Source organism: Onychomys torridus, chromosome 1 (genome assembly GCF_903995425.1).
Source record: "Onychomys torridus chromosome 1, mOncTor1.1, whole genome shotgun sequence".
In the NCBI taxonomy this organism is placed as follows: domain Eukaryota; kingdom Metazoa; phylum Chordata; class Mammalia; order Rodentia; family Cricetidae; genus Onychomys; species Onychomys torridus.
The window spans coordinates 2,846,116-2,866,243 of NC_050443.1; the positions used below are offsets into that span (position 1 = coordinate 2,846,116).

The 20,128-nt window shown below is 52.7% G+C and overlaps 2 protein-coding genes across 4 annotated transcripts; both read right to left on the reverse strand.

Moving 5' to 3' along the window:
• Positions 1–2,289: 2,289 nt before the first annotated feature.
• Tnnt1 (troponin T1, slow skeletal type) lies at positions 2,290–12,667 on the reverse strand. Its single transcript, XM_036200499.1, has 14 exons — positions 12,636–12,667; positions 12,512–12,525; positions 12,367–12,393; positions 12,115–12,138; positions 11,896–11,928; positions 10,798–10,819; positions 8,412–8,475; positions 8,046–8,162; positions 7,647–7,724; positions 7,097–7,210; positions 5,433–5,542; positions 4,037–4,127; positions 3,898–3,938; positions 2,290–2,426 (listed from the first exon to the last, which is right to left on the reverse strand). The coding sequence occupies exons 1-14, from the start codon at positions 12,665–12,667 to the stop codon at positions 2,381–2,383; spliced, it is 813 nt and encodes a 270-aa protein (XP_036056392.1). The 3' UTR covers positions 2,290–2,380.
• Positions 12,668–16,328: 3,661 nt separating this feature from the next.
• Tnni3 (troponin I3, cardiac type) lies at positions 16,329–19,657 on the reverse strand. 3 transcript variants are annotated; one of them, XM_036176639.1, is made up of 8 exons: positions 19,590–19,657; positions 19,321–19,333; positions 19,088–19,159; positions 18,624–18,665; positions 18,224–18,355; positions 17,740–17,829; positions 17,130–17,306; positions 16,329–16,475 (listed from the first exon to the last, which is right to left on the reverse strand). In XM_036176639.1, the coding sequence occupies exons 1-8, from the start codon at positions 19,598–19,600 to the stop codon at positions 16,392–16,394; spliced, it is 621 nt and encodes a 206-aa protein (XP_036032532.1). In that variant the 5' UTR covers positions 19,601–19,657; the 3' UTR covers positions 16,329–16,391. The 3 variants fall into 3 exon arrangements, with proteins under 3 accessions (XP_036032532.1, XP_036032536.1, XP_036032541.1); XM_036176648.1 differs by lacking the exon at positions 17,740–17,829 and having other exon boundaries at positions 16,354–16,475; XM_036176643.1 differs by lacking the exons at positions 19,321–19,333; positions 19,590–19,657 and having other exon boundaries at positions 18,624–18,728; positions 19,088–19,139.
• Positions 19,658–20,128: the final 471 nt, after the last annotated feature.

Below are 20,128 nucleotides of genomic sequence, written 5' to 3' on the forward strand. Positions count from 1 at the left end.
GAGATAATATTCAAAATGTATCATGCTCTCCTGGCATGCTAGCATTTGTAGTACAAAAGTTGATGTTCCACTAGTTTAGGAATAGGCCCAACAGATAAGAACACCTTGATCTTTCAAGTATCTTCCTCCAAAATTCAATCTGAGAAGGACAGAAACACTTTGAGACAGGAAAACAGACCTACCAAAGTTAAACAGAAAGCTCTCGAATTTGCAGAGAAAACAAACGTTTTCCTAACAGGCATTAGAGCAGCCCCATCCTCTCTGTAACCCTTGGATTTGTGAAAGAGAAATAAATTACAAACCCTTGCAAAGCCTGGGGAATAATGACCATAAATCCAAAAGGATAATCCTGTGATTTTTGAGGTGTGAGATGCCTGAACCACAACACACACACACACACACACACACACACACACACACACACACACACACTCTCTCTCTCTCTCTCTCTCTCTCTCTCTCTCTCTCTCTCTCACACACACACACACACACACACACTCACACACCATTCTTCCCCAAGGCAAGAAATCAGATATTTCAATCCCTGGGATCCACAAAGAAGGAGATCACTGACTCTAAAAACCATCTTCTATTTTCCAGCCCCTGACCACAGCATACATGCACACCCTACCAACACACACACCAAATAGATGTTTATAAAACTATCCACAAAATAAGGCTACAAGAATGCATAGACAGAGGCAAGACTATTATTAGACAGTTTGGGTCTAGTTATTGGTTTTTGGTTTTTTGTTTTTTTTTTTGGTTTTTTTTGGTTTTTTTGAGGTTTGGTTTTTGAGTCAGGATCTTAATATATAGCCTACTTCTTTCTCATATCTCAAATCTGGGATTCTATGCATGCACCTACACACACCTGGCCTTCAGGTGTGTTATTTTAAACTATCCTTAGAAGTTTATCCTTAATTACCTTGCACAAACAATTTACATTCAAGAGACAATTAATTTATAAATTAATTTTTCAGGGACACCTATGGCTGGCCTGTCTGTTACTATCATTACATTGACATTGGGTCAACGGGAAGTATGTCTTTTTGTTTTGTTTTTGTTTGTTTTGTTTTGGTTTTTGTTTTTTTTCCAGAGCTGAGGACCGAACCCAGGGCGTTGCGCTTGCTAGGCAAGCGCCCTACCACTGAGCTAAATCCCCAACCCCTTGTTTTGTTTTTAAAGATTTATTTATTTATTAGGTATACAGAAGAGGGTGCCAGATCTCATTACAGATGGTTGTGAGCCATCATGTGATTGCTGGGAATTGAACTCAGGACTCTGGAAGAGCAGTCAGTGCTCTTAACCTCTAAGCCATCTCTCCAGCCCGGGAAGTATGTTTTTGAGATTATTAGTCTCCTAAAAGCTTGTGTTCTCTCAAACAGCACCGCCAACTAAGGAACAGAAAGAAATTCACTCTTCCAATGGGGTCCAGCCACTGCAATTACAGGAGAAGATTCCAGCCCAAGCCCTAAAATCACAACCACTTTTTTAAAAGATCCACTATGCATTTATGTATGTTCTACATGTTGGTGCAGGTACACAAATGCACCACTAGAAGGCATCGAATCTCCTGTAGGTGGAGTTACAGGGTCTTGTGGGCCATCATCAGGGGAGCTTGGGAATAGAATTTGGGTCTCTGAAAGATCAGCAAGAACTCTTAACCCATTGAGGCATCTCTCCAGCTCCAGGATGACATCTCTTTTTTTACAATTATTATATTGCTTTGTGTACGTATGCTCATGTATGCCAACACATGCAGGGCAGACGAGAACTTGCAGGAGGTGTGTCTCTCTTTCCACCATGTGAGTCTTGGAGATCCAATCCAACCCAGGTCACAGGGCTTGGCAGGACACACCTTTACCTCCTGAACTATGTCCTGGGCCTTAGAATCACATCTTATAGATCTATTCATACATCAGCCTGTCGCTCACTTCTCATTCCCTGTCTTCTTCTGGCATAACTGTCTGTGGTCATTATTTTTTGAGACAGGATCTCATGGCACCCAGAATGGTCTTGAACTCACTGGGTAGCCAAGGATGACCTTGAAATCCTGATCCTCCTGTCTCTGCCTCCCAGATGCTAGGATTACAGGCATCCATCTTCACATCCAGTTTAAGCAGCACTGGAGATTTAACTCAGGGTCTCAAGAGTGCTCCACAAGCTACACTCCAGGCCATGAATTTGAAATCTCTTTAACAACAGTTGGTGACTCTCCCAGGCAACATGGAGATGTCAGCCAACCCACAGCCAACCACGAATAATAACAACACAGGGGGACTCAAGCAGATGTCGGGAGAGCCTTTATTTTGAGTGACAGATGGGACACACTCCAGTGGCTCCTGGGCTCCATACACTGGGCTATGTCCTGGTTGTCTCACTTCCAGCGGCCTCCAACTCGACCCTTCCCAGCCCCCTTCCGGCTGCGGGAGAAGAAGGTGGTGTCAGGAAGAGGCTCTGAGCCTCCGAGATAAGCTTTAAAATTAAGGAAGTCCTCTGGTGGCCCCATCCAAAGGAAAAAGAGTGGAGGCCACCAGGGCTGTTTCTTGTTTTGTTTGTTTGTTTGTTTGTTTGTTTTACAGTACTGGGCATGGAGTCAGGGCCTCATACATGCTAAGTAAGCACTCTACAGTGAGCCACACCCCAGCCCCTCACTGGGGGATTCTAGGCAGGGGCTCTACCACTGAGCCACACCCCAGCCCCTCACTGGGGGATTCTAGGCAGGAGCTCTACCACTGAGCCACACCCCCACTGAGGGCACCTCTTTCAGGTAATGCCCAGTTGGTGGTTGGTGGCCATGTGGGAGTTGACTCTCTTGGGTTAGTCCAGAGAACTCATGTAAATGTATCAATAAGGAGCCGGAGGGTGAAGGAAGGGTGAGCTGAAAGTGGTGACAGGGAACAGGGTTCAGTGAGGCTGGAACCATCCAGAAAAGTCTAGAAAAAGACCGAGACTGAGCAGGAAGCAGCGAGGAAGCCTAGACATGGAGGAACACATCAGCAGCCCCTGCACTGAAGAGGATGAAGGGGGGAATCACCAAGAGATTGAGGACAACCTGGGTTATACAGCAAGAACTTGACTTAAATAAAAAAAATCCAGGTATGATGGTTCTGTAATCCCTATACTTGGGAAGTGGAGGCAGGCAAGTGTCAGGAGTTCAAGGACAGCCTCAACTGTGAATGGAGGTCAAGGTCTTAATAACAAGAAATAGAGAGAAGGAGAGGGGGCAGGAAGTGGAGAGACAGGAGGAGGAGGAAGAAGGAAGGGAGAGGAGAGGGGGGAGGGAGGGAGAGAAGAAGGAAGGAAGAGAGGGGCCACTGAGATGGCTCAGCAGGTAAATGTGCTTGCAGACAAGCCAAGACCTGGGTTTCATCTCTGGGACCCACATGATAGAAGGAGAAATCCAACTCATCAGGATCATTGGGGTGAAGGCCAATAATCCCAGCACTCAGGAGGCTGAAGCCAGAGGATCAGGAGTTCAAGGCCAGCCTCAGGGACCTAATGAGCCTGGGCTATGTGAAACCTTGCCTTAAAAATAAGTAGACAGACCAACAAAAAAACAAAACAAAACAAAACAGGAATGGTGAATCATGTCCATCATTCCCACATACCACTGACTTGAGGCAAGAGGATCAGAGAAAGCCTGGGCTACATAGTGAGTTCCAGGCCAGCCTAAGCTACTAAGGCCCTGTCTCGAAATAATAAACAAATTAAACAAATAAACAAATAAATAAATAAACCCACGAGAACAGATACAGAAAGAATGTCTCAGGGAGCCAGGAACAAAGATATAAGATGCCAAAAGGGTGGTGGTGTGCAGAAGCCTCGGAGGGAGGGAGAAGGGGAGGGAGGGAGCAGGTCAGGCCTTATGTGGAGGCTAGGGGCAGCACTTACAATTTCTGGGCGTGGCTGATGCGGTTGTAGAGAACGTTGATCTGTGGAGAAGGAAGCCAGGCTAGGACGTTGATGCCCAACAGAAGCCCTGCTGCCACCCCTGTCAGCGAGCCCAGACCCCAAGAGAGGCAGGTCCCACCTCATATTTCTGTTGTTTCAACTTCTCCATCAGGTCAAATTTCTCTGACTCCAGCTGGTGGATCCATTCTGACAGCTCCTGGGCCTTCTCCCTGGCAGGACGAGAAGGACTGGGATGCTGTGTACTGGGCCCAGAGAGGTTGAGACACCTACCTCAAGCCACACAGCAAGTCTCTTTGAGTTTGGTATAGTTGGTATGTTGTGGAATATTACTTTAACTAGGTAACAGTGTGTGCATTTGTTTAATTATGTAAGATGTGTTGCTGTCTCCCCTTGCCTGCCTTAAAGCACCTGATTGGTCTAATAAAAAGCTGAATGGCCAATAGCTAGGCAGGAGAGGGACAGGCAGGCTGATGGACAGAGAGAATAAGGAGGAGGAGGAGGAATCTAGTCTGCAGAGAGGGAGAACAAGGGAGAAAGAGAAGGAGACGCCTGGGGCCAGTCAGCCAGACATGGAGTAGGACATACAGAATGAAAGTAAGGAAAAAGCCCCAGGGCAAAATGCAGACGAAGAGGAAGAGGTTAATATAAATTATAGGAGCTAGTGGGACCAGCCTAAGAGAAGGCTGAGCATTCATAACTAATAGTAAGTCTCCATGTCTTGATTTGGGAGATGGTTGGTGGCCCAAAAGAAAGCCAGCTATCATCGGTACATTCTTGTTAAGACTGGAGGTTGGCCGGGCGGTGGTGGCACACGCCTTTAATCCCAGCACTCGGGAGGCAAAGCCAGGTGGAGCTCTGTGAGGCAAGCCTAGGCTACCAAGTGAGTTCCAGGAAAGACGCAAAGCTACACAGGGAAACCCTGTCTCAAAAAACAAAACAAAACAAAACAAAACAAAACAAAGATTGGAGGCTGAAGGTTTTACAGTGTGGCCACTTTCTAAAATGGAGATCTCCCAAAGGAGAGAAGGAAGTGATGGCTGGGAGCCCTAGAGTCAAAAGCTGTTTGGTTTCTATTTATCACTTATGTATTTATTTATGTATTTATTATTTATTTATGTATTTATTTATTTATTTATTTAGTGTGTGTGTGTGTGTGTGTGTGTGTGTGTGTGTGTGTGTGTGTTTGGTTTTGATTGCTGAGACAAGGTCTCATGTAACCCAAGCCTGGCCTCCAACTCCATGCATAGGAGAGGATGACCCCGAACTGCTGATCCTCCTGCCTCCACCTCCTGAACGCTAGGACTCCACCTCAGTGAGGGAGGGGGCACTATGAATGCCAGCCTCTACAGGCCATGCCAGTCACAGAACAGCTTGCATCTGAGTGACCCTTTGAACAGAGAAAGCAACAGTGGCCCAGGAAAGGAACGCCACTTGCCTGAAGTAACGCAGCGCCAAGGCTCAGACCCGGAGTACCACCCGTGGAAACCTTACGAGAGCCACAGATGAGCACCTACCGGAGCTGGTCCTCGCCCATGTAGTCAATGTTCAAGGGCTTTTTCCTCTCAGACAGGATCCTGAGCTTCATCTCCCGGCCAGTCTGGCGCTTCCCACGTTTCTGTTCTGCCTGGAGGGGGAGGAATCCCAGCCAGGGATGGAACCTGGAGGCTAAATCCACTCAGGGTCCTTTGGTCATGGCCAGTGCCTCCCGCAAGGGCCCAGGCTCCAGCCCTCCTCCCCCAGACCCAAGGGCCCAGGCTCCAGCCCTCCTCCCCCAGACCCAAGGGCCCAGGCTCCAGCCCTCCTCCCCCAGACCCAAGGGCCCAGGCTCCAGCCCTCCTCCTCCAGACCCAAGGGCCCAGGCTCCAGCCCTCCTCCCCCAGACCCAAGGGCCCAGGCTCCAGCCCTCCTCCCCCAGACCCAAGGGCCCAGGCTCCAGCCTCCTCCATCAGACCCAAGGGCCCAGGCTCCAGCCCTCCTCCCCCAGACCCAAGGGCCCAGGCTCCAGCCCTCCTCCCCCAGACCCAAGGGCCCAGGCTCCAGCCCTCCTCCCCCAGACCCAAGGGCCCAGGCTCCAGCCCTCCTCCCCCAGACCCAAGCGCCCAGGCTCCAGCCCTCCTCCCCCAGACCCAAGGGCCCAGGCTCCAGCCTCCTCCATCAGACCCAAGGGCCCAGGCTCCAGCCCTCCTCCCCCAGACCCAAGCGCCCAGGCTCCAGCCTCCTCCATCAGACCCAAGGGCCCAGGCTCCAGCCCTCCTCCCCCAGACCCAAGGGCCCAGGCTCCAGCCCTCCTCCCCCAGACCCAAGCGCCCAGGCTCCAGCCCTCCTCCCCCAGACCCAAGGGCCCAGGCTCCAGCCTCCTCCATCAGACCCAAGGGCCCAGGCTCCAGCCTCCTCCATCAGACCCAAGGGCCCAGGCTCCAGCCCTCCTCCCCCAGACCCAAGGGCCCAGGCTCCAGCCCTCCTCCCCCAGACCCAAGGGCCCAGGCTCCAGCCCTCCTCCATCAGACCCAAGGGCCCAGGCTCCAGCCCTCCTCCCCCAGACCCAAGGGCCCAGGCTCCAGCCCTCCTCCCCCAGACCCAAGGGCCCAGGCTCCAGCCCTCTCCATCAGACCCAAGCGCCCAGGCTCCAGCCCTCCTCCCCCAGACCCAAGGGCCCAGGCTCCAGCCCTCCTCCCCCAGACCCAAGGGCCCAGGCTCCAGCCCTCTCCATCAGACCCAAGCGCCCAGGCTCCAGCCCCCCTCCCCCAGACCCAAGGGCCCAGGCTCCAGCCCTCCTCCCCCAGACCCAAGGGCCCAGGCTCCAGCCTCCTCCATCAGACCCAAGCGCCCAGGCTCCAGCCCTCCTCCCCCAGACCCAAGGGCCCAGGCTCCAGCCTCCTCCATCAGACCCAAGGGCCCAGGCTCCAGCCTCCTCCATCAGACCCAAGGGCCCAGGCTCCAGCCTCCTCCATCAGACACGGGAGTACAGGCCACTTTTCTTCCCTTACACCCAGGCACCACCAGAAGGCTTTGTGAACAGAGGGGCATAGTGACATTCAGCAGATGGCCATGTGTTATCTAAAGTGACAGCTACTCCCGAATGGGCTCAGTCCTGCTCCTCAGAACCAGCACTCTGAAGCTTCCCTTCCCTCTTCCTCCTTGCAAACGCAGACCCCAGGCTTCCCCAGGCTAGACTCACCTTGACCAGGTAGCCCCCAAAATGAGCCCCCATGTTGGACAGGACCTTCTTCTTTTTGGCATCATCCTCTGCCCGCTTCTTGGCTTCCTCCTCCTCTTTCCGCATCTTCTCTTCCTGTGAAAACAGAGGGGTCCCCTCCATGTGGCCCTTCAGACCTGAGGGAGGAAGACGCTAGCCTGGGTAGTTGATGGCTCGGCTCCATAATGAGTGCAGATGGGGTCACCGAGGGATCCACTCCTTAACGTGATAGATAGTTCAGCGAGCCTCAAATTCACAGAAATCCTCTTGCCTCAGCTTCTCCAATGCTGGGGTCATAGGTCTGACCCCACCCAGCCAGCAAAGCTCAGTCTCTGTGCTTTGGTTGGAGTGCCTTGATCCAGCCATGCCTGAAGCTGACTGAACCAGCAGTAGACTTTTAAATTTATACGCAGTTCATCTCTTCATTAGAAAAACCCTTATGCTATACGTTACAGGGACTTTGTGAGAACCACAGAGAGTAGCAAAAGCGGAAAAGGAAGTATTCTTCTCTAGCGAAAGGACAGACACCTACCGCCAGCTTGGCCTGCCGCTCTCGCTCCTTTTCGGTTCTGAATCGCTGCTGCTCAGCTCTCTCTGCGCGACGCCTCTCCTGGGGGGTGGAAGGGAGGACGATGCGGGAGGGGGATGGGAGGCTAGCCTCTCCCCCAAACTATCCCTCCCTCCACCAGCAGGCAGCAAGAGAAGTAAGTGTGGTTTCTTTTATTTCCTTTTCTGAGATGGTCTCATACAGTCCAGGCTGGCCTCAAACTCCTGGCAAACTGCCCGCCCTGGTCTCCTAAGTGCATGCCTGGCAGAAGTACACACTGGAGTGCAACCACCCGGTGTCTCCATTATTTCTCCCAGAGACCCCAAAGCACTTCACGGAGGAAGGGAAGAGGAGGGACTGAAGGACCCCGCCTCCCCGACTCACGATGCGATCTTTCAGCGCAATGAGTTCCTCCTCCTCCTTTTTCCGCTGCTCGAAATGCACGTCAATCAGAGTCTGCAGCTCCAGTAAGTCTTTTTCCATGCGCTTCCGGTGGATGTCCTGCAGAGGGAGCCCGTGAGGCTGCGGGACCAGGCCCCAGAGCCGCCCCACCCAGCCCCAGGTGATGATTGACAGCCAGCTGGGACGGCTTCCGGCAGATGTCAGCAAAGCATTCCTTGCTGACAACAGGGCACTGGGGTAAATCCAGGCATTTCAAGAAGGGAGCCAAGAGGGGCACCACCTATCAGAATGGGCTCAAGGCGCCGAGGAACCAGCAAGAACGTCTGGAGTGGGACACCTGTCACTTACATCAAAGTCCACACGCTCGCCCTCTGGAATCTTTGGGGGGATCAAAGGAGGCACCACGGGACGGCTGTGTGGACAGAAGTGGACAGAGATCATCAGCAGGCTGGCCTCCCTCACCCACCTCACCACATGCTGTCCAAAATGACAGCTGTCCCTGAGTCTGTAGGGAGACCACAGTCAGAAAAAAATGCAGTTTGAATATGTTGGGTTTAATAAAACACGTAAGACTGTTCGCTTTGCCTGTTTTGACACACTTGTGAAAATGAGCAGGGTCTGATGACACAAACCTGTCATCCGATCTACTTGGGAGTCAGAGGCAAGTTGCCTGGTCTAGAGGGAAACTAAGGCCATCCCTGGAAACTTGTGAGACCTGGCCCCAGACTAAAAAGTACAAACAGGAATGTGGGTGTGACTCAGCAGCAGAGCACCTGCCTAGAACCCCCCAGTGAGGGGCTGTGAATGTGGCTCTAGATGGAGTACTTGTCTCAAACATATAAGGCCAGAGGTTGAATCCTCTGCATTAAAATGGGGGCAGGGAACCGGGCGGTGGTGGCGCACGCCTTTAATTCCAGCACTGGGGAGGCAGAGCCAGGCGGATCTCTGTGAGTTCAAGAGCCTGGGCTACAGAGTGAGTTTCAGGAAAGGCTCCAAAGCTGCACAAAGAAACCCTGTCTCAGTGGTGGGAGGGGGGGCATGGCAAGGAGGACTGGAGAGATGGTTCAGTGGTTAAGTATCACTGGCTGCTTTTCCAGTTAGACTCAGGTTCAATTCCCAGCAACCACATGGCAGCTCGCAACTGTCTTTGACTCCAGTTCCAGGGGATCCGATGCCCTCCACTAACATACATACAGGCAAAACACCAATGTGCACAAAATAAAAATAAATAAATTTTTTTAAAGGAGAGGCAAGGATAGCTCAGCAATCAAAGGCCCAAGGGCCAAACCTGATGATCTATGTTCCATTCCCTGGTACCCATATGGTGGAAAGAGAGAACTGACTCTGTAAGTCATCCTCTGAACTCCACACGTGCACATATGCCTTTGGCCTCACACACTCACACACAAAATAAATAATAAAAAATTTTAAAGCTTAAAATGTACTGCTTTTATATAATTTTTATACATGCTCCCAGACACTTTGTTTTCTTTTAAAATGTTTTTCTTTAATTTTATGTCTGTGCAGCATGTTTGTAGCCAAGTGCCCACAGAGGACAGAAGAAAGCATCAGATCCCCTGGAACTGGAATTACAGATGGTTGTGAGCCACCGTGTGGTTGCTGGGAACTGAACTCAGGTCCTCTGGAAGAGCAGCTAGTGCTCTAATCACTGAGCCATCTCTCCAGCCCCTAAAATTGTATTTCGAGGGTAAGGATGGAGCCCAGGGCTCATGCATACTAAGTTCCATAAACTTTCAAGATTTATCTTTTCTAAGTAACTTAGGATTACCCCAGCTGTGTTAATAATGTCCTGCTATTGGCTGTTTAACAGCAAGAGTGCACAGCTGTCACAAGAAAAACATTGGCATGTTCAGGTCACCTACAGTTGCTTTTAATAGCTGTGATTTGAGACCGACGAACCCCACAGATGTTGAGGCTGGAATTTCCAAGGCCACTGTACTGAGGGTGCAGCACACTGTACCCAGCTCACGCTCTTTCCCAAGACTCAGGTTAACCGACATTTCCCGCACAATTCAGCACCATGCTCCATGCCTTGGCAGGGCTCATCCACTTCCCTAAGGTTCATTGGTTGTCAGTCCCGGAACACTGGAAAAGTGCCCTCACCTCCTCCTCCCTTCCCAGGCAGCTCTCTAGCCCCTGGCTCTAGTCCCTTGACCTGGAACCCCTGTGGATGTGTCCCTTTCTCCTAGGGTCTCTAAACCTAGGCCCTAACATCGCCACCCCAGGCCTACTCCCAGCTCAGAGAGCTTCTACTGTCTGCACTGGCCTCCCTGGCTTAGCCACACTCTCAGAATGACCTGGTTCTGCATCCAGACTGGAAGACAGACAGACAGACAGAGATAAAGATAAAGATAAAGATATATATTCCTGATCAATTTTGCCTGTGAAACATGGCCCTCTTTGCCTACTATGTACCCAATAACTTCTTCAACTAGCAAGGTCTCCATCCATCAGGATCCAGCTATCACCTCCCTCAGGAAATCTTCCTTGATTGGCCTGGGCTGTCCCAGAGCTCCTTTACATGCTGTTCTAGAACCTTATCATTATAGCTGTCCTGTTTCCCAGTGCCAGAAGGTCCTGAACTCCTCTCTCTAAGAATTCAGGTGGGCTGTTGCAAGCCCTCGTTAATCTGCTTTTCAGGTGCCCTGTCTCTACAGGTGGGAGAGCATGGGAGGACCGTCGTGTGACCCATGCCCACCCTGTAGCATCTCACCTGGGTTTGGGGCGCTCTTCTTCTGGTGGCAATGGAGGAATACAAAAAGACAATTAGCAAGAGTTGAGTGCAGAGCTGAGAGGGAACCCAAGGAAGATCTGAGAGTCCAGTTCCGGGGGAAGGCCATTAAGAGAGCAAAGGGGAGTCAAAGTGGCCAAAACAGAGGAAGAGGGTCACTCGAATCAGATATACATTCTGCACTGGTATGGGGATACCCCATCCCCAACTTCTGGAAACCCAAGAGCCCAAACTCCTGACTGTCTACAATTATATGCTCTCCTGAATCCTGTCTTCCCCATCCTACGCAGCAATAGAGCAGACTCCAATCTTCCCTTCATTCAGGGACCCCAGATCTCTGTCCCCAGTCCCCTGTTCCTTTGGGACACAGATCTGCCCCCCCCCCCACATCTCTTACAAGTATTCTAAAGTTCAAATTCCTCTTAGCTCATGCCCGTAATCTTAGCACTTAGGAGGCTGAGGCAGGAGGATTGCCATGAGTTCAAGGCCAGCCCAGGATATATACACAGTTTTGGGCCAGCTTAAGCTACAGGTTGAGACTGTGTCTCAAAAATAAACCCCCAAAAAACTAAATAAGTAAACAAAATGAGCATGGTGGTGAACACCTGTCATCCCAGCACTCGAGAGGCTGGGGCAGGAAGTTTGCTGCAAATTCAAGTCCAGCCTGGGCTACATGAGACTCTGTCTCAAAAACAAAACAAACAAAAAATAACGTAAGCTAAAGAAAGTTGAGGCCCCAACCTTCGAATGTATACGGGGAGAGATACAACACATAGGGTCGGGGGCCAAAAGGAGAGGAGATGGGGCCCCTCTCGGACAACACTCGACTTTTCTAGCAAGCCTTATTCCAAGACTGGAATGAAGGTTTGTACAGCAGCCCTTTAAGGAAGGGGAAAGACGCGCAAGGCAATTTCCCTTCACGGCCCCCAGAGGGCGCAGGGCCCTAGGGGCTTAAAGGAGGAGGCTGGGCTGGGCAGGTTATCCAGGAGCCGAGGGGGTGATGGTGGATGGTGGGCCTGATGATATCGGGGTCCCCAGACACCCCGAATCAATCCCAGGAAGCGAAGAAGCTATGGTTACCTCGCTCTGCCACCGGCTCCGGCTCCTCGGGGGCTGGGAGGGGCAGGAGGAGAAGCGATTGGGGGGAGGGGGCAGCCACACAGTAGCATAGAGGGGTGGGGAGAGAAGCGAGATGCTGTTAGAGAATGGACCCAAGATCCTCCACCCCAACACATGGTTCCTTCCCTCACCCCCCCCCCACCCCAAGGCCTCCTAGGACCTGTGGGATTCAGGCCTCACCTTCCTCCTCCGCCGCCTCCTCATCTGGAAGGAGTGTTGGGGGACACAAAGAAGTCGTTATAGCCAGGATAAAGAGCATCATCAAGTATGTACCAGAGACCTATGGGGTAGCCCCAGCCCTCCCTCCTCAGACCCAGGAGATCGGGCCCCAGCCTCCTCCCTCAGCCCTGGGATCTAAGCCCAAGTCCTGGGAGTGGGTTAGCAGGATGACAGCCGTGCCCCGGCTGTCAATGCAACAGCGAGCATTCCCACCTGTTGCCGAGGTTTCCTGGGAACAGCTTCAGAACATCCCACCCCCTCCCCTACGCCAAGATGGTGCTGGACCGCCACACTTTCCCCTCAAGGAGCCGGCTTCTTCCTGCTTCCTCCACCCCCTAGCCACCCTCTCCTTACTTACCTTCCGCCTGCTCCCTAGAGACGTGGACAAGGAGAGAGGAGAGAGAGGGGACAGTTAGACATCTTGGGCTGGAATGCTCTCTCCACGTGGCAAGCCCCCAACCCCGCCAGATGTCATCACTCACTCCTCGTAATCTTGTTCTTCCGTGTCTGACATTGTGGCGTGACCTGCAGACCAGAGGAGGGAGGCTGAGTGGGGTAGGTCCCGGGGAAAGAGAGCTGCTGCCTAGACTCCTGGGTCTGGACTAGCAGGGAAGGCTAGCATCCAGCATCCCAAGTCATGGAGGCCAGGCCCCAGTCCCCTGCCAAGCCTGCCTACCCTGCCCCCCCCCACTCCAGCTGTCTTCTTTTGTCCTGTGACAGGTTCACGAGAACCTGATCCCTGGAGGGATTAGGAGATATTGGAAAAGGGACAAGATTTGAAGACAATAGCTGCCCCACCCCTGGTGCTATTTTGGGGGAATGTCACAGACAGAGAAACAGAGGACATTTCCCAATAAGGAAGTGGAGAAGCGGGGCTCCCCCACCACGCCCCTCTCCTACCACAGCCCCCTCATTTGCCCAGCATTCTTCCCATCGTGTATCTCTTTTCCCTTTCACCTACATTCTGCGCAGGGAAGGGTGCCTCAAAAACAGCTCCATCCTGACCCCCTAAAAACTTTCACTCCCCCCCCCAACTCTGCTTCTCTAGGCCTGGAAGTCCCCAGGTTGAGACCTTCAGGTCTCAGTTCCCACAGCTTCTGAGATCCAAGTCCTATGCTCTTGTTCTGTGAGTCCAAGAAATCTCAGTGTCTCTAGATTATCGGGTGCCCAATTCATACTAGTACATGTATGGGCACTTACATTCTAAGACTCGCTAGATTTGGGGGGGTTGGAGGGGGGATGAGACAGGTCTCACATAACACAAGCTAGCCTTGAACTCACTATGTAGCCAAGGATGACCTTGAACTCCTGATTTCTTCTGCCTCACAGAGTGCCAGATCACAGCCTGCACTTGACTGATCCCCAGGTATGAGACCTCAGGGTATAAGATCCTCAAATAAAACCCGACACCCAAACCCAGAGGTCCCATCTACAGCACCCTGAATTAAGATGCCATCATTCCTAACAGTTCTGTTTCTTTCTTTCTTTTTTCCATTGTAGGGTCACTTTGTTCCTCAGTCTGGCCCTGAACTCAAAATTCTCCTCCTCAATCTCTTGAGCATTGGGACTTCTGACCTGTACCACTGAGTCCTCAAGTCCAAGTCCTTCCTCGGTTCCTCATACCTTGAGATTTCCCAAACCTTAATACAGGAGCCGTTGGCCCTTCAAACACAGATCCTGTGGTTCCTCATCCTCTAAGACCTCCACAATTCTTTTCTTTTCTTTCTTTGTTTCTTTGTTTCTTTGTTTGTTTCTTTCTTTCTTTCTTTCTTTCTTTTTTTTTTTTTGAGATGGTATTATTTTGTAACCCTGAACTCTCTTTGTAAACCAGCCCAGACTCGAACTCATAGAGATCCACATGCCTCTGTGTTCCAAATGCCTCCTCCGCCATGTGAAGAAGAGCACCCCCAGAATCTGTAACCCACAAATCCTACCCCTCCATCCCTGCCAATCCAAGTCCTCCCAAGGGCTCAGGCTTAGCTGGGTGCTGCTGCCGCTAATCTCCGAACTCGGGAAGCAGAATGGTTGCTCAAGGCCAGCCTAGGCTACAGAACAAGACTCTGTCTCAGAGAAGGAGAAGGAGAGGAGGAAGAGGAAGAAGAGGAGGAGGAGGGGAGGAGGAGCAGGAGGAAGAGGAGGAGGAGGAGGAAGAGACCCTGCCCTCTGTTTCAGACCTGGTTCCCACTCAAATCTGCTCACTTGCCAGAGACGTCAGTGTGAAGAACTTGGAGTCGTTCGTTACCTAAGGCTGGGTCCCACTGATGCTGTAGAGGGCTTCTGACGCTTCTGAGGACAAGGACGCACCCCCTGGGTTTATAGCTGGATGCTCAGCCCCGCCCCAGGTTGGAGGAGGGGGCAAGGACTCCTCTGTTCAAACACCATCCCCCATGCTCAGAGTCTGCCCTGCGCCCACTGGCTCCTGTTTGGGGCTCCAACACCTGCCCTCTGCTTCAAGATCCCTGTCGGAGTCCATCGACAAGGCTCTAGCATCCAGGCTAGGTCAGGCACCCCCAAGCTCTCTTAGAGTCCCCAAGACTGGAAACTACAGGGAAAAGGGGCTTAATGGCAGGGGGGTGGGGTATCTGAGGGAAGTTCCTGCTTTTACCTCTGCATGGCTTTTCTCAAACTTCTCCTATAGCCCCTGTCTGTGGCTTGCAGCTGCATGGCGTGTGTGTGTGTGTGTGTGTGTGTGTGTGTGTGTGTGTTTCATTCCTCCATCTCTCCCCTCTCTGTCTCTGTCCAACTGTCTCCCCCCCCCCCCCCCCCCGCGCCATCCCTTTGTCCGCCACCAGGATTCCACCATGGTGACAACAGGCTGCTAAAGCTGGGTAGCAGGTGTGGGGAGGAGGGAGAGGATGGGGTGTCATGCTAGCGAGCCCTCACCCTCCCAGCCCCTCCTCTCTCCATCTGACACAGATCTTTTTTAGTATCCTCCAGCCCCCCCCCCCTTCTCAGCCAAGCTGTGTCCTTGAACTCTAGGGAATCCAGTGACCGGAAAGCAGGCTTCCCATGCTCTCCATCTGTGGGTTTGTTTCTGTGGGTGTTCAGGGCTCTGTCTTCCCTTCTTGGGGCTCTCTTTGCCTCTCTCTCTCTCTCTCTCTCTCTCTCTCTCTCTCTCTCTCTCTCATCTGGACTGCTGTGAAATTCTGCAGTTGTTTTGTATTGTTTTGTTGGGGGGGGTGTGGGTAATGAAAGATTTGAGGTCTCACATAGCCCATGCCAGCCTCAAACTCATTTGTGTAACTGAAGATACCTTGAACTCCTGACCCTCAGCCCTTCAGCTCTCCAGTGCTGGGATTAACGTAGTTTCTCCGTGGTTGGTTTTGTCCTCGTGTGTTCCTGGAGGTGTCTGTGTGTAGTCACATATAACTCTACTTCTGTATGGCTTTGACTCTAACCTCCTTTGCCTTTCTCCATCCTTCCAGGTGTCTCTGTCTCTACGTCTCTGTCTCTGTCTCTCTGTGTCTCTGTCTCTCTCTGTCTCTCTGTCTCTCTCACTCTCGCTCTCTCTTCAGTTTTCTATTTCTGTGGGGCTTTTCATGAGTTTGTTAGTTTGGTTCATTGGTTAGTTTTGGCTTTTTGAGACAGGGTCTCACTATGTATCTCTGGCTGTCCTAGAACCCAGTGTGTAAACCAGGCTCTGCCCCCCAAACGCTGGGATTAAAGGCACGCACTGCCTTACCTGGCTTACTTTTCTATTTCTGTCCCTTTGCAGGGTCTCCATCATCTGTCTGCCTCACTGTGAATATAACTCAAATATTTATTCTATTTTCTTTTCTTGGAACTTCAAAAAATTTTACTTTTAATTAAAAAAGTATATGTATGGATAGTTTGCTTGTATGAACAGAAGCCGGAAGAGGATATAGAATCCCTTGGGACTAGAATTACAGATAACTTTCAACTGCTATGTGGGTGTTGGGAATCAAAGCAGGGTCCTCTGGGAAAACAGCCAGTGCTCCTAACCCCAGAGCCACCTCTGTGGCCACTAGCCCATCTTTCTTTGGACTTAGCGTGTTCTATGCCCTCTGCAGAGGAGTCTATCCCATGTTAGAAACACACAGTGGAAACGCGCCTGTCACCACACCCCTATATGGCTTTGGGGGGACACCAACCTTCATTACCCCCACCTTCCTCATGCCTAAACTCCAGGGTAGCAGACACACACAGTCACTTCTAGTTTAGAGAGGTTTATTCCTCAGGGACATCCTCAGCGCAAGGGGTGGGTGCGAGCCCCGGGCTCAGCCCTCGAACTTCTTCTTACGGCCCTCCATTCCACTTAGTGCATCAATGTTCTTGCGCCAGTCCCCCACCTCCCGGTTTTCCTGGAGGCAAAAGGTCAGACGTTAAGAACTCTTTCTGGTATCTATCCCCTAAATATCCCTCTCTCTGCCTTCTAGCCTGCTAGACCACTCTATGCTGAATGCCTGTCCAAGAATCTGGTTCTGGAGCGTTCTTGGCCCCTTAGACAATCAGGCCAACTTCCTTGCACCTCAGTTCTCCTCCATACACCGCTAGTCACCCCAAGTACTTCCTGTCTCCCCCATACACCTCTAGTCTCCACCATCTACTTCTTGTCTCTCCAATGCATTTCCTGTCTCCACTATGTACTTCTTGTCTCTCCCGGGCGCCTCCAGTCTCTGCCAGGCGCCTCCAGTCTCTCCCGGGCGCCTCCAGTCTCTCCCAGGCGCCTCCAGTCTCTCCCGGGCGCCTCCAGTCTCTCCCGGGCGCCTCCAGTCTCTCCTGGGCACCTCCAGTCTCTCCCGGGCGCCTCCAGTCTCTGCCGGGCACCTCCAGTCTCTGGTACTCTCTGCCCTTTGCTACTTCCTCTCTCCCCAATGCACTGTCTTCCCTTTTGACGTCTTGAGTTCCTTCTCAGGAGAACCCCAAGCACATGTCTTTGTCTGGACCTCATTATGGCTGTGGCTGCTCAGACCCTCTCAAGCATCTGCCTTCTCCTCACCCTCGCCCACACTCACCTTCTCAATGTCTTCCTTCTTCACCTGCTTGAGGTGGGCCCTCAGGTCCAAGGACTCCTTGGCCCGGGCCCCCAGCAGTGCCTGCATCATGGCATCTGCAGAGATCCTCACTCTTCGCAGGGTGGGCCGCTTGAACTTGCCACGCAGGTCATAGATCTTCTGGGTCAGATCTGCAATCTGGGGGTGACCAGATGGGGCATGGAGAGGACCCCCCCTTACCTCTGCTTCCTTCCCACACAGCTCTTCTAACCTACAGTCCCCCGTTATCCCTACCTTGCCATCAGTATCTAAACTTCTGCCTCTCTTCCAGATGTTCTCGTGCCCCGACTGCCATAGCTTCTAACACAGCCCAGCCCAGCAATGTGCACATCATGACGGCCTGACCCAGGACTCGACTCAAGGCTCGTCACACTTCTCCACAGACCTGTTTGTGCCACCCAGGCTCTGCCTTGCGTGTGCTGTCTCTCTGCCGAAACAACTCCCTTTGCCATGGTGTAGGCACACCACTAGTTCTATCAAGCACAAGCAGCCGGAGCCCTCAGCCTGAAGGGACAGACCTGGACATCTCAGTCTAGCGTGCAGGTGCCCAGACTTCCCCAAGGCCCCCCACCTCGGTGATGTTTTTGGTGACTTTTGCTTCCACATCATATCTCTCTTCATCCACTTTGTCCACCCGAGCATGGAGCTGCTGGCATAAGTCCTGATGAAGAGATGCACTTGTGTTGAGAGGGAGACCGGAAACTGGGTTCCCTGGCCTGAGGGAGGAGGCCTGGGCTCTAGATCCCTGAGTTAGAGGGAGAAGTGCTGAGGTCTGGACTCCTGAACCTGAGGAAAGAGGGGCTGGAAGGAAGCCAGATTGGAATCCGGACTCCAGGAAACTTAAAGAAATGTGGCTAGGAACCAAGAATCCAGACAACGGCTGGAGCAATACACTGGGTTTTTGATGTTGTAGGACTGTCTGTATTGCAGGTCCCGAGCAGAACGGGAGACTGGACTTTGTGCTCCTGATACCCAAAGTTTGCCAGACCAGAGACGGGCCCCAGGCTCGGCTTGGCCCCAGGCTTAGCAAGGATCCCTGCTTTGTGAGCTGGTACCTGAAGCTCTTCAAAGCCCAGCCCATCCAACTCCAGAGGCTGGCAACGAGTGCTCAGAACGCGCCCTTTCTCTCCGCGTCGCTCCTCTGCCTCACGCTCTATCTCCTGCTTTGCGATCTGCAGCATCAGAGTCTGCGGGATGGTTGAAGCAGACAACAGCGTCCCCCAAAAGCATAGGAATGAAAAAGTTCTCTCCGTCTTCCAGAGAGACAGAACATCCAAGTTGGTGTCTTTTACTCAAAAACTCTGTCTCGTTTCTGCGCGCGCATGTGTGAGCATGCGTGAGTGTGTGTGTGTGTGGGGGGGGGGGGGTAATGACACACTCCCAAATGTCCCAAATAAGACCACGCCCAGAAAAGCTCGGCCCATCAAGGCCCTGCCCCTCCCAGCACATCATCACCTTCAGCTGAAGCTTCCTCGAGGCGGAGATCTTCGACTTTTTCTGCCAGGGTGACATGGACAAAGGTCAGCCATCGCGAGGTCCCAAAGTGGACATTGGGCGGGGCTGCAAGGCACCACCTTCCAACTCGAGTACACGACCATTTGGGCCACCCATGCTTCAACTAGAACGCTGAGTCCACCCGAAGCTTGGGCTCTGACTAGAGCTACACACTGCCTATCTATGCACCGCTCCCTACCCCATCGCCTAAGCCTTGTTGTGGGCAGCGGAGTTCTGCCCACAGGCAGCTGACACCACGCCTAACCTGCACCTTTCCCCAATTCTGCCCCGCCCCCAATCGGGCTCCACCCACCACCAGAGTGCTGCCACCCCTACCAAGGCCTTGGTGCCGCCCCTCCTTGGGTCCCTGAGGATTCTGAAGCCCCGCCCAGCGGTGGCTCCGCCCTCTAGGACCCCAGTCCCACCTTGGCGTGTGGCTCCGTGGCATAGGCTCGGTAGTTAGCAGAGGAGCGGCGTCGGACAGGGGCTGGTGCCGGCTGGGGAGGTGGAGCAGACTACAGTCACTACCCAAACCCTCCCACCCTGGCCTTCCCGGTACCCCCACCTATAGCTGCAGGTTCCCCCGCCCACTGCGTCCCGGGCCGCTGCAGCGCCCACTCTGGGTTTCCTATTCCGCTTCTTAGCTCAGGGCGCTCACCGCATCGCTGCTCCTGCAGGGAGAGAAACGGTGAAGAGGCGGTCAATGACGGGGGTCCCCCTGACCCAGAGGTTGGGGCCACTAGCTTCCAATCCTTTGGACCCCAGGAGTCTGATTCTCAAATCCTTACCTCACTTCCACCCAGAAATCCAACCACCCTCACATTCTACCATCTCAGGCCAAGTATCCAACCAACTTGCGCCCTGGCATGGCCCCTGAAGACAGATTGCGCCTATCCCCGTTCCTTGGGGACTCCAAGAGTCACTTACTCGTCTGCCATGCTGATCTCCCGAGGCAGAGAAGGGGATCAGAGAGTCCTGGAGGGTCCCGGAGGGGTGTCCCCGCTGACCTTGGAGGTCTCTAGCGGTTGGGTCCCCTCTAGGCTGCTCAAGCCTCGCGGAGGACACTGAGATAAGGGGCGAGGACAAAGACTAAATATACTGCTGGCTCCTCCCCTGCCCTGGGCGAGAGATAACAGGGTGAGAGGAGGAGCGTGCAAAGCCCCAGTTGGAGGACCAAGAGACCCACACCCTCCTCTTTCTGACTCTGACGCCCCACCTCCCTCCTCCATCAGACTCGGGAAAATCTGGAAGCCAGCTCCCTCTTCTCTCAAAGCCCAGAGTCCAGGCTTCAGCTCCCCTTGTCCACACCCAGAAATCCAGGCCCCTGCTTCCCTCCCTCACACTTAGGGGTCCAGGCCCTGGCCCCTCACTAAACTGCTGTCTTTCAGAGACCTACAACTTCCTATCTCCTCCCCCAATTTCCCGTCAGTTTCATTACCTTTCGCGTGTTTAATTTGAACACCCCA